The sequence below is a fragment of the Festucalex cinctus genome, chromosome 14, assembly GCF_051991245.1.
Source record: "Festucalex cinctus isolate MCC-2025b chromosome 14, RoL_Fcin_1.0, whole genome shotgun sequence".
NCBI classification, from domain to species: Eukaryota; Metazoa; Chordata; class Actinopteri; order Syngnathiformes; family Syngnathidae; genus Festucalex; species Festucalex cinctus.
The window spans coordinates 25,188,541-25,204,019 of NC_135424.1; the positions used below are offsets into that span (position 1 = coordinate 25,188,541).

The window sequence follows — 15,479 nt, forward strand, 5'->3', positions numbered from 1 at the left end:
AAACGAAAGAGAGGAAGGAGGGAAGGATAGATAAAGCAAAGTGAGATCCACAGACACCAGCACCCACTGATTCATTTGTTTGTTTCTGTTTTACTCATGTTTTTTGTTTTGTGTTTGTTCTATCGTTACTGTTCTATAAAGTGTGTGGAAAATTAATACAAATATTGTATCAAGTATCAAGACTGTTACAAGGAAACATTTTTAAAGTAAAATAATAAAAGTAAAATAATAACGTAGAAAAGTAAAGTAAAAGAAAATAACGTATGCGTTTCTTACAAACCTGGGAGCTTCTTCCACCACCTTCTGGTTTCTCCTCTGGATAGAACACTCTCTTTCATTCAACCACAGAGCATTACCATGTTTATCAGCCAGCACCTGTGAGAAGAAGCCCATCTCATTAAACAAATTCTTTGTGTTATGACAAATACAATTTAAACAAAAATATAATTATTTGCAAAAAGCCATCTCTACTTTAGTAAACTGTTGAATAATATGACAAAGTGTAGGATTGAAAAGTCACATATTTAAACTTAATATATTTAGTCTAGTCCATGAAAGCTTTCGCTGAGTAGTTTGTAAAATATAATAAATATCAAGATTAGAAATGGGTACCAAAGATAATACTTTTTGTGGTTTGAACCGATTTGGGTCGGTACTTGCGAGCACCGATTCACATCAAATAAAATGGTGCCACGTTTCGGTTTTGAAGCACGTCTTTCAAAGATGCGACTGTGCGGGAGTAGAAGAGATGATGATTTTCCATGGCGCACTTGAACGCAACATTATAAGTGCACCAGCTAACGACGTCACCCACTTCGCGCTCTTGAGCAGGACTTCACACGCTAAAAGACATTTCTGGGTTTTGGAAACGAGCGAGATTTTTGCGGCACCAAGCCAAAGAAAGACACTTTCTTAAATATGACAGCCTCTGCACCAGGAGCAGGCTGACAATATCCCTGGTTCCCCGAAAGCAGTCCACGACTGAGAGGGCATTTTCCCCCATCAAATCGAATCATGCTGGAAGGCAGGTAGGTATGACGGAGAAGAAGAAGAACTACATCTACATTTTGACAGATTCAAACCATTCCAACTTCAACATATTCAGCTCATTCCATGTTATTGTATATTATTCCATGTCATTCAATATCCATCCATCCATTTTCATAACCGCTTTACTCCTCACAAGGGTCACAGGGGTGCTGGAGCCTATCCTAGCCAGCTTCAGGCAGTAGGCGGGGTACACCCTCAACTGGTTGCCAGCCAAGTGCAGTCATTCAATATCATTCCATATTTTTTCATTTAGCCTCTCAGACTTCACATGCAATTTCGCCAGAAATTGTATTCTCAAGTTTGTAAAAATAACACCCACATGTGTGGATTGACTAAGAGTCTATAGATTTTTGAAAAAATGTTAAAGTTAGCATCAGCTAGATGCGGAAAGGAGAGCTGGGCACTTCCGTCTCCCATTGCTTCCCATTGTTAAGAATGCCCAACTTTCAGCAAATGCACAATAACGCAAAGCGTAAAATATATACACGGACTGATCACATACATCAGTCGATCGGGGTGAGATCAAATGGTCCTTCTCCTTCCATGTATTTTTGGGAGGCTTTGCGTGATAGAGAATCTGCCAAATATCCGGAAACACTCTGTCAAAGGTAGGCGTCAACAAGGGGAAGCGACGGGAGACGAAAGTTACCAGCCCTGGCAGAAAGCAAACGCTTGAGTTCAAATATTGCAGGCAAGAGTGGTAGAAGCAGTTATTAGGTTCAGGTGGCGATTAGTTTTTCACATAGGGCTAGATAGAATACTTATTTATTAATTGATTTAATTACATTTTTTCATAGCTCCCTAATATAAAGTATATGGTATTTGCATTGAAGTACAGTGTTGTACCTGAACAAGCTTAATGAACACAAGTTCATGAACTCGTTTACATTTTGGGTGACCATGAACTGAACTAGTGCATTTTGGCTTCTTGAACATTTCTGTTCTCTTCCTTCCCCCTTCCCCCCACATCAACACAGTGACCACTACTCCTCACCACGGAACAGGTCAGAGGGCAGCTGAGGAAGCTCCAACCCAGGAAAGCTACGGGCCTGGACAAAGTGTGTCCAAAACTACTGAAGGCCTGCGCTGCAGAACTGGGGGAACCAGTAAAACAGATCTTCAACCTCAGCCTGCAGACTGGGAGAGTGCCAACACTCTGGAAGACATCCCGCATCACTCCTGTTCCAAAAAAGAACTGGGCCAGCGAGTTTTGAATGACTTCCAACCAATGGCACTCACTTCACATCTGATGAAGACGTTTGAGCGGCTCTTCCTCAGCCCCCTCAGACCTCAGGTACAGCACGCCCTGGACGGCCTGCAGTTTGCGTACCAGCCAGGTGTTGCTGTGGAGGATGCCATCCTCTACCTGCTCCATCGAATCCACTCCCATCTGGATAAGGGATGTGGCACAGTGAGGATCCTCTTTTTGGACTTCTCCAGTGCCTTTAACACCATCCAGCCCCCTCTGCTTCGGGACAAACTAGGCAGGATGGGAGTGGACCCCCACCTGGTGAACTGGATCTTCGATTACCTCACTTGCAGACCACAGTATGTCGGGCTGAAGGACATCACATCTGGCACAGTGGTCAGTAACACAGGAGGCCCTCAGGGCACAGTGCTGGCTCCTCTTCTCTTCACCCTGTACACCTCGGACTTCTGCTACAACTCGGAGATGTGTCATGTCCAGAAGTACGCCGACGATACAGCCATCGTTGGGTGCATCCAGGACAACAGAGAGGAGTATCGGAGACTGGTCAGAGACTTTGCTGCATGGTGCCATACCAACCACCTCCAGCTCAATACCTCGAAAACGAAGGAGCTGGTCATTGACTTTAGGAGGTCCAGACCAGGACCGCGACCAGTCCTGCTAGAGGGAGCTGAGGTGGAGGTGGTGGACAGTTACAAATACATTGGGCTGTGGCTGGACAATAAACTGGACTGGACAACACACACCAGTCACCTGTACAGGAAGACACAAAGCAGGATGTACTTCCTGATGAGACTGCATTCTTTCAACATCTGCAGCAAACTTCTGAAGATGTTTTACCAGTCTGTGGTTGCCAGTGTCCTCTTTTACACCGTGGTGTGCTGGGGGGGTAGCATATCCAAGAAGGACTTTCACAGACTGGACAAGCTTATCAGTCGGGCCGGGCCTCTGTGGTCGGCATGAAGCTAGACTCTGGTGACAGTGGCAGAGAAGAGGACTCTGGACAAACTGCTGGATATTATGGACAATAGCAGCCACCCTCTGCACACTGTCATCAGCATTCAGAGGAGCCTCTTCAGCAGAAGTCTGACGCTCCCCAAGTGCCAGACTAAACAACTCTTTTGTTGTACTCCACAACTCCCCACTATGGGGGCAGCAGCATGCACTTCACTTCACAAATATGACACTTTACTGTACTTTAATTTATTTAATTCAATCTCCGGTGGAATAATCTTATTTATTGATTGATTGAATTTTTATTTTATTTGTATTATTATTATTAATAATACAATCTCTGGTGTAATAACCATATTTATTGATTGATTGAATTATTTTTTATTTTATTATCTGTTCTCATTGCTGCTGCACATGTAAATTTCCCAGAGGGAGCCATCCCAAAGGGATCAATAAAGTCAAGTCCAAGTCTAAGTCTCATTCTGGGGTAAATGAATGGCTTTGAACACAGTTCATTTTTTTCTCCAGGTTACCAGGTTTTCTCATTAGAAAACCAGATTAAAGACACCATGAATGGGCAAAAGAGCCTTAATTAGGTGATAAATGCCATGGACCTTTTTCACACAAAAATGTCAATACATCATCACCAGGAATCTCAGTTTCCAGCCCTTATACAAAGTATTTAGTACTAGATGGATCGCAGAGTATATTGTACACTATCTCAAGCATTGGCCCAAAATCACCTTTGCCGATGTGGAAACTATTGTACAACGAATCTCCAAAGGACTATGGGGGAAAAAAAACCCCAACAAACTATGAACAAGTTCATTTTTGGACCAAAGAACTTAGTTTTAAAAAATTAAATTATGAACTATGAACTGAACTAGTTAATTACATTTTTTTTTTTAGCTGAACTTTGAACTAGTTCGCGCAGAAAATGAACTTTCCCAACATTGCTGAAGTACGCAGAAGACATCAGACCCCTTTACAGTGGGGCAAATAAGTATATAGTCAACCACCAATTGTGCAAGTTCTTCTACTTGAAAAGATTAGAGAGGCCTGTAATTGTCAACATGGGTAAAGCTCAACCATGAGAGACAGAATGTGGGAAAAAAATTCAGAAAATTACATTGTTTGATTTTTAAAGAATTTATTTGCAAACATGGTAGAAAATAAGTATTTGGTCAATACCAAAAGTTCATCTCAATACTTTGTTATGTACCCTTTGTTGGCAATAACGGAGGCCAAACGTTTTCTGTAACTCTTCACAAGCTTTTCACACACTGTTGCTGGTATTTTGGCCCATTCCTCCATGCAGATCTCCTCTAGAGCAGTGATGTTTTGGGGCTGTCGTTGAGTAACACGGACTTTCAACTCCCTCCACAGATTTTCTATGGGGTTGAGATCTGGAGACTGGCTAGGCCACTCCAGGACCTTGAAATGCTTCTTACGAAGCTACTCCTTTGTTGCCCTGGCTGTGTGTTTGGGATCATTGTCATGCTGAAAGACCCAGCCACGTCTCATCTTCAATGCCCTTGCTGATGGAAGGAGATTTTCACTCAAAATCTCTCGATACATGACCCCATTCATTCTTTCCTTTACACAGATCAGTCGTCCTGGTCCCTTTGCAGAAGAAGAGCCCCAAAGCATGATGTTTCCACCCCCATGCTTCACAGTGGGTATGGTGTTCTTCGGATGCAATTCAGTATTCTTTTCTCCTCCAAACAGGAGAACCTGTGTCTTTACCAAAAAGTTCTATTTTGGTTTCATCTGACCATAACACATTCTCCCAGTCCTCTTCTGGAGCATCCAAATGCTCTCGAGCAAACTGCAGACGGGCCTGGACGTGTACTGGCTTCAGCAGGGGGACACGTCTGGCAGTGCAGGATTTGAGTCCCTGGCGGCGCAATGTGTTACTGATTGTAGCCTTTGTTACTGTGGTCCCAGCTCTCTGTAGGTCATTCACTAGGTCCCCCCCGTGTGGTTATGGGATTTTTGCTCACCGTTCTTGTTATCATTTTGACGCCACGGGGTGAGATCTTGCATGGAGCCCCAGATCGAGGGAGATTATCAGTGGTCTTGTATGTCTTCCATTTTCTAATAATTTCTCTCACAGTTGATTTATTTACGCCAAGCGTTTTACCTATTGCAGATTCAGTCTTCCCAGCCTGGTGCAGGTCTACAATTTTGTCTCTGGTGTCCTTCGACAGCTCTTTGGTCTTGGCAATAGTGGAGTTTGGAGTGTGACTGACTGAGGTTGTAGACAAGTGTCTTTTATACCAATAATGAGTTAAAACAGGCGCCATTAATACAGGTAACGAGTGGAGCCTCGTTAGACCTCATTAGAAGAAGTTAGACCTCTTTGACAGCCAGAAATCTTGCTTCTTTGTAGCTGACCAAATACTTATTTTCCACCATGTTTTCAAATAAATTCTTTAAAAATCAAACAATGTAATTTTTAATTTTTTTTCCCACATTCTGTCTCTCATGGTTGAGCTTTACCCATGTTGACAATTACAGGCCTCTCTAATCTTTTCAAGTAGGAGAACTTGCACAATTGGTGGTTGACTAAATACTTATTTGCCCCCACTGTATGTACACTTCCGACAGTATTGTAAATGTTTGCATAAATTTGCAAAATGTTATTAGATTAAATTCCCGAATGTATTTACTTTATTTAGAATGCCCCTTAACCCGGATGTTGTTTCGTTGGGCGGATGTTATGTAGCGCGCACCGTTTAGTACGGACGTAGAGACGAGAGCGGGAGGAGAGATGAACAAGAGCAACGCGATCCACAAGAAGAAATAAAATTGCATAAAAACATTCTACAACTGGTCAAGAGCGCACACGGTAAATAATCACTTCAATCGAAGAGCATTATATTAAACAGTTGTAATTTGAAATGCTAATTTGTTAAGTAAAATTTCATTCGTTTACACACTGTATTTAAGCTAGCTAACTCAAACTTAGCTACATTAGCACATGCTGTATCTACTGTAAACAGAAGGTTTGCACTAGAAAAGATTTCATCTTTATTCCATAAAAGAGCTTTAATTTCATATTTGGTTAACACTGACAGTATTTGCTATCATGGTGTCCACAATAGGAATGTATATGTTGCTAAATATTTTGCATCAAATTGTAAATGTGATTATTGATGTAATTTTCATTTTATTCCCTTTAGTTTTCACAGTGTGTCGTATTCAATGACTGTGTGTCTAAAACTGTTAGGAAGAATAAAACACATAAAACATCGGTATAAAGCGTGGATGATTGACCAAGGTGTAGCTATAAGCATACCTGAATCTCTATGTGTCTTGGGTTATCTATGTATTTCTCAATAAGAAGTCTATCATCTCCAAAGCTTGATGCTGCTTCTTGCGATGAAAACCGGAAGCCTCCTCTGTAATAATAGATAAACAAGCACACACGCAAACAAATTTCAGGATTTTAGTCAGATATTTGAAATAATACTGTGCTGAAGCTATTAAACAGCACCCTTTTCAAACAGGTAACTTATGAACCATCCATTTTTTAGCAACATATAATGTGTATAACTACAATACCTTTAAGGTGTTATAATTAATTGATTAACAATCACCTGGTTCCATGTTTACCCCAATATGATGCAATTTGCCAATTGTCAACGAAAAAAATGTGGCAAGGAATACCATCATGTTTGATGTCAAGTGGCTACTTGCCTTCCCTGAAAAATGCAATCAAGAAACCACAACTTGAAATTAAATCAAAGAAAATAAGAGATGGGATTGTCAGTGCGGTTCTGGCATTTAATTCATTTGCTCCCAATAACGTGTAAATATGTTTTTTTTTTTAAATGTTCTAAGTGTCCCAAAGACGTATTTATAAGTTTTTTTGTTTTTTGTTTTTTTTATGCTAGAGCATACAGAAGGCTTTGATTCAGCCTCTCAACTGCAAAGAACGGTTTCAGAAATGGTAGTTATTACACAAACGGCCAGCAGGTGGCAGCAGAGCAAAGGAGATCAACCAGGGCCATGTAGAAAAAAAGCTCAATTACTTACAATTTTAAATAGATTTGTGAAAACTGATGAAACTTAGCTCTCTTCTAATGCTAATTGCTTCAAAACAGATACAGATAGAAACATACTTTTTTTCCTGATGAAAGAAGAGACTTTAATCTATCTTTTGATCGGTTCCATGCTTTTATAGCAATTGAACACAATATTCTGTGGGCCTCGCAAAATCAGTCAAAATCCAGTAAAACAGCCGGGAGCGAACGGGACTACTTCTGTGAAAATGGCTGGGAGTGAATGAGTTAAGGCAAAGCTGTTACTTTAGATTGAACAATTTAGAATAGGAAAAATATGTCCGTAGCATTGGCCCTCCATCAGAATAGCAGGATTGAAGGATTATTCATAGTATTTTTTTTCTTTGAACACCAGCACAGCAATGTACACAACTAAGGCGTGTTAGTAGATTTAATGACTTGGAGTAAGGATGTGACCATGTATTGAAAACCCCATCATGGAAGTAGACATGGTGAGTTTTATGAGTAGCCACTGCCAATTCCAAGGCCAGATTAAATTTAAAAAAAAAAAGAAAAAAAAAAAGAGGGTGATTCATCAGGAAGGGCACATGGCATTAAAAACTGCGGCAAACATACAAATTCTGCATTGGAAACCCCTCAAAAACAAGACGCTGTATCTCAAGAGACTATCCTAAATAGAAAAAAAGAAAAGCAAAATCATGCAAGAAGTTTCTCGAAACTTCAGAAAAAGTTAAATGTTTATTACGGCTGCTAGGCCGCAAGATAGTGAGCCCAACGGTTCACTTCTCGGCCACATATTTGATTGACAGGTAAAAAGCCAAGCTGGGTCTATCTTCAGCCCATTCAGCAGACACGCCCACAGAATCTGACAAGTGGGAGGATAACTATTTTTTCTGATTTCGGAACCTCATTTGATATACAGTAATTGAGGATTTCTTTTTTCATTCAAATTAGATATGTGGAACAAGGCTTGTGCGGTGTGTCAAATTTATATGACAGAGGCTGTGCACATTCTCCAGCGGACTTAAGATGTCTAGCGTCTTGTGAAACATTGCACGTTGTGTTTCATCTAACTGCCTGCTGATGGGACCAGTGACGGCTGACGCATGCTGACGGTGCAGGACATACAGTTGTGCTTCAAACTTCAGAGGATAATTTGAAAGTAATAAATGCTGCAGACTGTCAGTTAACTTTAACTATATGAAAGAAGGTACAATCATGTCAGCGAGGAAAGGACTGAGGAACCAGCAACATGAGCGAGTGATACCAAACGCTGGACTCGACGCAGGACAAGTCAGAGAGCCAACTGTCTGATGTCTACTCATGCCAAAAAATGCTAAGTCTTGCTTGATGTAACGATATCCAAACATCACGATACGATATTATCACAATATGAACGTCACGATACAATAATTATCACGATATTGTGGTGGTGTTGGCGATATTAAAAAAGATCACAATATTGTAAGAAAAAAAGAGCGCATTCTAAAAAACAACAACACAATATTGTACATAACAGGAATGCATATAAACAACTTACAATCTCTAATAATATTGAGACACTTACTTGCTAATGCAAGCGCACATTGATCGCTTCACAAGCAAATTAGGTTCCCCTTCATCTGACAATTAGCATAGATTTTAAACATAGAAGGCCAAAACATCCCCAATGAAAATTAAATTGCACTAATAAACTAGCCACTAGAGGGTGCTAGAACTGCACAAATGGAAATCAACCTGACTTTTTTTTTTTAACAGATGTGTTCCTTTTAAATATTGTGAATATGACGACGACAATATTGTGGCAGTTTTAATATCACATATCATATGTTTCAATTGTATGTTGAAATGTTTGTTTGTCACAATGCTGTCCGAAAGGAAAAATGAACAAATAAATCAAATCAAATCAAATCAAATCACGATATCACGATATTACCCTTATTGTGACATCCCTATTCCCAGGTACCGAGAATTGTAACTGTACCGGTTCAAATGTGAAATCTACCCATCCCTAGTCATGCATTTAGACGAACATTTACTAATGGTGAGAGTGTGCAAAGAGAATTGTACTATTACCTTCATAGTGGCAACATATTTTACTTTGCATGTGAGGTAAATCAGGTAAATCAGCATCAGGATTTTCGGATTGCAAACATGCAGATGAGAGATTACATGAAAATGAAAACAGACACATTCACAAAATGGCCATGATAGCTTTTATTAATTAACGAGTCCGCTGAACGCGGTTTGGTGGATTCTGAACTAAAAAGACAATTTTATCATGACTGTCTGTACTGGTCTGATGTGCTTCAGAAAGTCAACTGATGGGTAAAAAAGTGTTTGCTGAAATTGTTGGTAAAGTGAAAATGGTTAAATATTTCTCAACTGTTGATTCAACCCCTGACATTTTCCATGTTGATCAGATGACATTTATACTGTTGTTTGCTGAGAGGTTGGATCCCAGAGCGCAGACACAAATAAGATTTTAACTCTTTATTCACATAACTTGACTAAACGAAAAACAACGAGAATGCATCGAGAATCATGAGACACCAAGCCCCCTTGGGCTGCGCACAAAGGAACAGCTTGCAATAATCCGGCAAACCACACAATTCTCAGACCGTCAGACAGTCAGTCAATCTCATTGGTTGTGGCTAGACATGTGAGTACCAGTACTGACATGGAAATCTCTGATTGGCTGTTAACCCAGTAATTACAGATAGTCCCTGACATTAACAAACATCATATAGCATAAAAGATTCCTGACATCACATAGTCCAGACATAAAGCATAAAACTAGTTGAAACTGGATGCTGTTACAATACCAAAACAGACACGTAACGGGTCGTGAACTCTGGCGCACGGTCATGAACTCTACTCAAACTTAACCCAGGCGTGACCCAAGACATGAGACAAGACCCAAACATTACTCCTGCATGACCCGAGTCATGACATATACGAAGATTTGTCTCGCATTGATGGGCGCAGATGGGCGCATTGAAGAGCGCTTTGTAAAATTTTGGCCAATATTAAGGCACACTGGTGAAAGCCCGTTGCAGTCACTAACAAGCGTTTTAGAAGAGATGGGCGTTGATATTGCAAATTGCAGGGGGCAGAGCTATGATAATGTCAGGGAATGTTGAGGGAAATCAACCCCCAAGCTGAGTGGGTGGCATGTGCACCCCACACACGTGTGTGCTGATTTGTTTGCCAATGGTGAAAACTAAGCAGAGCATCTCGGTTAGGGTTTGGGGGGGCTATATTTTATGGTTAGCCCCGGGGGCCTATGTGTAGGTAAAGGCTCTATAAATCATAGAGACATACCTTGTTTCGTCATCATTCCATGCAACTCTCATTCCTTTGCCTCCTCCGCCAGCAGATGCTTTTATCATGACCGGATAGCCTAGCAGTAACAAAAATAATGACACACAAAACAAATAATAATTATTGCCGAAATGTAAAATGTACGGGTGTGCCATCTAAGGCAACCCACGATTCGATTCGGATTAAGGGCGATACGATTCAATTATGGAACGATTATCACGTTACTAATGATCATCATGTTTATCATAATTTTCAATGCATCTTTTTTCCATGATTTTTTTTCTTACTTTGTGGTTACTTCGTACTTTTAAGGTATATTTGTCAGTATTCATTAATTAAAGTAGCCAAACAAATTCATGTGCATTAGTTTTTTTATTTCCAATCACCAAATGATCCAACAGGAATGATGGAAACGATGCCCATACAACACAATGCAGCCCTTAAGCTGCTCCTTTTCACAAGAAGGTGCAAAAACAATTGTTTCAAAGGCAGTACTTTTCAAAAATTGATTTCTTTAATTTACAATAAAATAAGATTTACTCTGGTGGAATGAATTCCACATGTTCTGGAAAATATTAAACATAACGTGCCTTTAGAAATAAATAAGACTTCTTTTAACCAAATTACTTTGTGTTTTTACAGATTTCTGTACTTTTAGCAGCGGTAGTGTTCCATCGTTAAATTATTATCTCTTTTACTGCCACACGTTATCAAAAAAAAAAAAACTTTTAATATGACAAAGGCTTTGATCATTTACATCATCCTTGAAAACGTTCAATTTCATCAGATTTCATCATGTTTCATACGCAATGAGCCCATTTAAAAGAGATACAACTCTGCCATCTGCTGGCCATAGATAGTGAGTGTTTTTGATTCCACAACTCATTGACCAGGCAGCGCGTGCTGCACTTAGAGGGTGAACTGCCCATTGATAAAAAAACAAAACAAAACAAAAAAAACGTAGTTGACATCATTTAACGTTTATGACGGCATACATCGTGATTTTACTAATCGTTATTAAACGTTTTTGGCGGTTAAAGAGTTATGGAAAATAATAGTTTTTGAACATATATTAATCGTGTTTCTGTCATTAAATTATTATGGAAAATCATCGTTTTTCAACATTTATGAACCATAATCTAATCATCACGTGTCAAGCTCAGTGGTCTAGTGGTAGAGTGTCCACCCTGAAACTGGGAGGTTGAGGGTGCAATCCCCTGGCCGGGTCCTACCAAAGACTATAAAAATGGGACCCAATTACCTCTCTGCTTGACACTCAGCATTAAGGGTTGGAATTGGGGGGTTACATCACCAAAAATGATTCCCGAGCGCGGCCCCTGCTGCTGCTCACCGCTCCCCCAGGGGATGGGTTAAATGCGGAGAACAAATTTCACCCCACTTCGGTGGATGTGACAATCAGTGATAATTAAACAATTAAACAAACCTCAATGAACCTAATAATCACCCCTAGTAAAATGTTAAGAAAATATGAGCCTACAAATCTTTCAAACATCACTAATGAATGCACACAAATTGAAAAAAAAAAAAAAAACTAAACTAAAAACTGACAGTTATTGTACCAGCTCAAGCCGTCTGTGTATGCAGAAAATGAACACATTCTGTCCTTATCATCGGAATAAAGGTAAAATTGGTCAATAGCATTCTTTGTTTGGATGCAAAATCTAACTGGACACAAGTGACAAGTGACTTACCAATGTTTTGTGCGATTTCAACAGCTTCCTTTGGAGTCTACAACATAGTTTGGTTATAGAAAATAAATGGCTGGCAACTGACAGCTGTATTGTAAAACAAATATATATAATCACAAATATAGCATTGACAAGGAATATAAATAAATACCCTTCAAATAATTATTATCAGTCAAACATAACAAGAAGATGTTTTATGCAATCCGTTCCGTTCTCATACCTTGACCACGCCATCAAATCCTGGAATAGTGTTAACCTTTGCAGCCTTAGCAATTAGTTTGCTCTCAATTTTATCCCCCATGGCTTGAATTGCATGAGTGTCCGGGCCAATAAATGTCACACGCTCCTTTGCCTAGAAAATGCATCATAAAACCACATTAGTTACACAGTTAAAGGGGAAAAATGTTCAACAGTACATTTTAGGCTGATTTATTGGTTGGTGGTCATCCTGAGTTAAAAAACAAAACAAAACAAAAAATATACAGAAGTATTTGGACAGTGTTGTGTGCTGAGAGGTTTGGATCCTAAAGGCGCAGACATCATATAGCCTAAACTAGTTGAAACTGGATTCAGTTACATCAATACCAAAACAGACACGTAACGGATCGTAAAATCTGGTGCACGGTCATGATCTCTATTCAAACTTAACCCAGGCGTGACCCCAGACATGAGACAAGACCCAATCATTACTCCTGCATGACTCGAGTCATGACAGACAGTGCCAGTTTCTATTTTTCCAAGTTGGACAATTGACGTGACAGTCTTTTTTTTTTTTTTTTGTGGTTAATTCTTGGGTGAAACTCTGTTGCAGTCAGCTACTGCCTGATGTTTGGAGTCGAGGGGCATCACCAAATTTGGTGCTTCCTCACTAGAAAAAGTTTCTCAGGACTTCACTGCTGCCTCCTTTAGTTGCTGTGCGTTTGTGGGGCTGTCTTGAGAAAGCACATCAGTCCTGGCCATGAAGGAATACTGTAGTCAGTTCAATTTAGGTCTTGTGATACATACAGTAAAACAAATGCAGGTGCCTCACTTATTTATCAGTGTTGCATACGCGCGTAACGGGCCTGAAAGTTGGGTACACAACAATCAAAATACACTTGATGGAAGAATATGCACTCCTGTCTGAATGGTTAAGTATGAATGAGGATTTTACTTACTAGTCTCTTTGCAAACTCTTTGTTTTCTGAAAGAAAGCCATATCCTGGGTGTACCTAGACAAAGGAAAAAAATATATAAATACCCTGTAGATATTAGGGATGTCACGATAAGGGCAATATCGTGATATCGTGATATATTAAAACTGCCACAATATCGTCATCGTCATGTTCACAATATTTAAAAGGAACACATCTGTTAAAAAGGTCGACAGGAAGACCAAAAGGTTGATTTCCATTTGTGCAGTTCTAGCACCCTCTAGTGGCTAGTTTATAAGTGCAATTTAATTTTCATTAGGGATGTTTTGGCCTTCTATGTTTAAAATATATGCTAATTGTCAGATGAAGGGGAACCTAATTTGCTTGTGAAGCGCAATAATAATAAGATATATGTTTGATCGCATTCTCACCAAATGGGGCCCAGAAAAAAAGACAGAAATGGCTGCAAGCAATCAGGAGGGTACAACTTGATGCTCAAAGCCTGGATTCCGGCTGATGCTGACAGGGTTTGTGAGGCTCACTTTATTACCGGTAAAGTACTTGTAACTATACATTTGTTATTTGAAGAGGATTTTAAAAAATAAATTAATTGAGTTTGTGCAGTATAAAATCCGCTCAGTCATTTTTTTCACGGTCTTATTCAGGTGTTCCAAAGCACGAAGGCTGCCTGAAGGCTAAAGAAAAAGCTGTCAAGTGTTACGAACGCAGGATCAAAAAGCAACGAGTGTCAGAATTGTGTTATAGATTCCTAGAAATTAGACAAAATGTGTAATTTTTGTGTCTAGTTTTATACTTGAGTGTCCACATCTTGTTCATCTTATCCGAATAAATATTAAATTTTCCATCTGTGTTTTGATACCTGCCAGCATCACTTGTGTACACAGTAGCCTAGTTCTAAGTCATATCCTGTCATCTGCATTAAAGGTGCTACAATGCTATGTAACATGACTGCATGTTTCTCCAAGACTGGATTTGAAAAGAAGAATTGTTTAAGCTCGGATATTAAGTTGTTCACCAGAAACCAGATGCCATTGAAATTCTTACATCATGCTTTGCATTAGAGTAAATGTCACCGAAGCAGATGTCTGTGTGGCCAGGAAACAGGTGAGTCAGACCAACATTTATCATCATCCCTCATATATGGGCTTTAAATACCGTAATTTATGGACTATAAGGCGCACCTGATTATAAGCACACATCTTTGTGAGGACATCCATTGACATAATGCATTTCCTAGACCCTTACCCTAACCCCAACCATCAAAAATGATTGACTAACACGTACACCAACCCCAACCACAACCCAATTCAAACCTAAACTCTAAAACCAAGTCTTGACCTTCAAAAAGAGGTCTTGCAAAGTGAGGACCAGCCAAAATGTCCTCACTTCACAAAAATGTCCTCATTCTGTAGGATAAAGACATATTTTGGTCCTCACAATGTAGTATGTACACGTACGCACATGCACACACGGTGATTGTCAACTTCGTCCAGCCCTTCCCTTCAATTTCAGTGTGGTATGGTCATTAAAACACGGGCGATGGTGGTTGTTTGTTTTTGCCGTGACGCGCAACTAATCACCGGGTGTTATTTTGTCACGCCGAGGGGATTTTTATTTTTTATTTTTCACGCCGAGTGGAATAAGCTCTTCTTTCGCGACCAAGATGACGTGACTTTGCGATACGAGCCGTGTTTTTGACCGGCAATTCACCATCGAGTGTTATGTCACGGTGAGTGGAAATGGTTTGCCTTTCGTTACGACGTTGCCGTGATTTTGCGGTACTAAGCGCTAAGCTAACTCCCGGTGAAATGTGTTTGACTCGACAAAACGACGCCGCAGCTAACTGGTCGTGCACATTTGTGTTATTCATATAGACTTGTAAATAGGGGTGTGAATTGCCTAGTACCTGACAATTCGATCCGTATCACGATTCATAGGTCACGATTCGATTCGATACCGATTAATCCCGATATGAATTTACAAGTGGATTGTTGCGATTTTTTTACTCAGATTTAGAAAATATCATTCAGTAAACTTATACATGTACACTGTT

At 39.9% G+C, this 15,479-nt stretch overlaps 1 protein-coding gene across 1 annotated transcript in view; it reads right to left on the reverse strand.

The window, feature by feature from the left end:
* Positions 1-15,479, reverse strand: part of pcca (propionyl-CoA carboxylase subunit alpha) — a 144,881-nt gene that overhangs the window by 36,092 nt on the left and 93,310 nt on the right. The window contains exons 6-11 of the mRNA XM_077495230.1: positions 13,430-13,483; positions 12,493-12,624; positions 12,276-12,312; positions 10,564-10,642; positions 6,513-6,615; positions 281-375 (exon numbers count right to left, since the gene is read on the reverse strand). Of these exons, the coding sequence (XP_077351356.1) occupies positions 281-375; positions 6,513-6,615; positions 10,564-10,642; positions 12,276-12,312; positions 12,493-12,624; positions 13,430-13,483 (500 nt within the window). The remainder of the gene's footprint in view (positions 1-280; positions 376-6,512; positions 6,616-10,563; positions 10,643-12,275; positions 12,313-12,492; positions 12,625-13,429; positions 13,484-15,479) is intronic.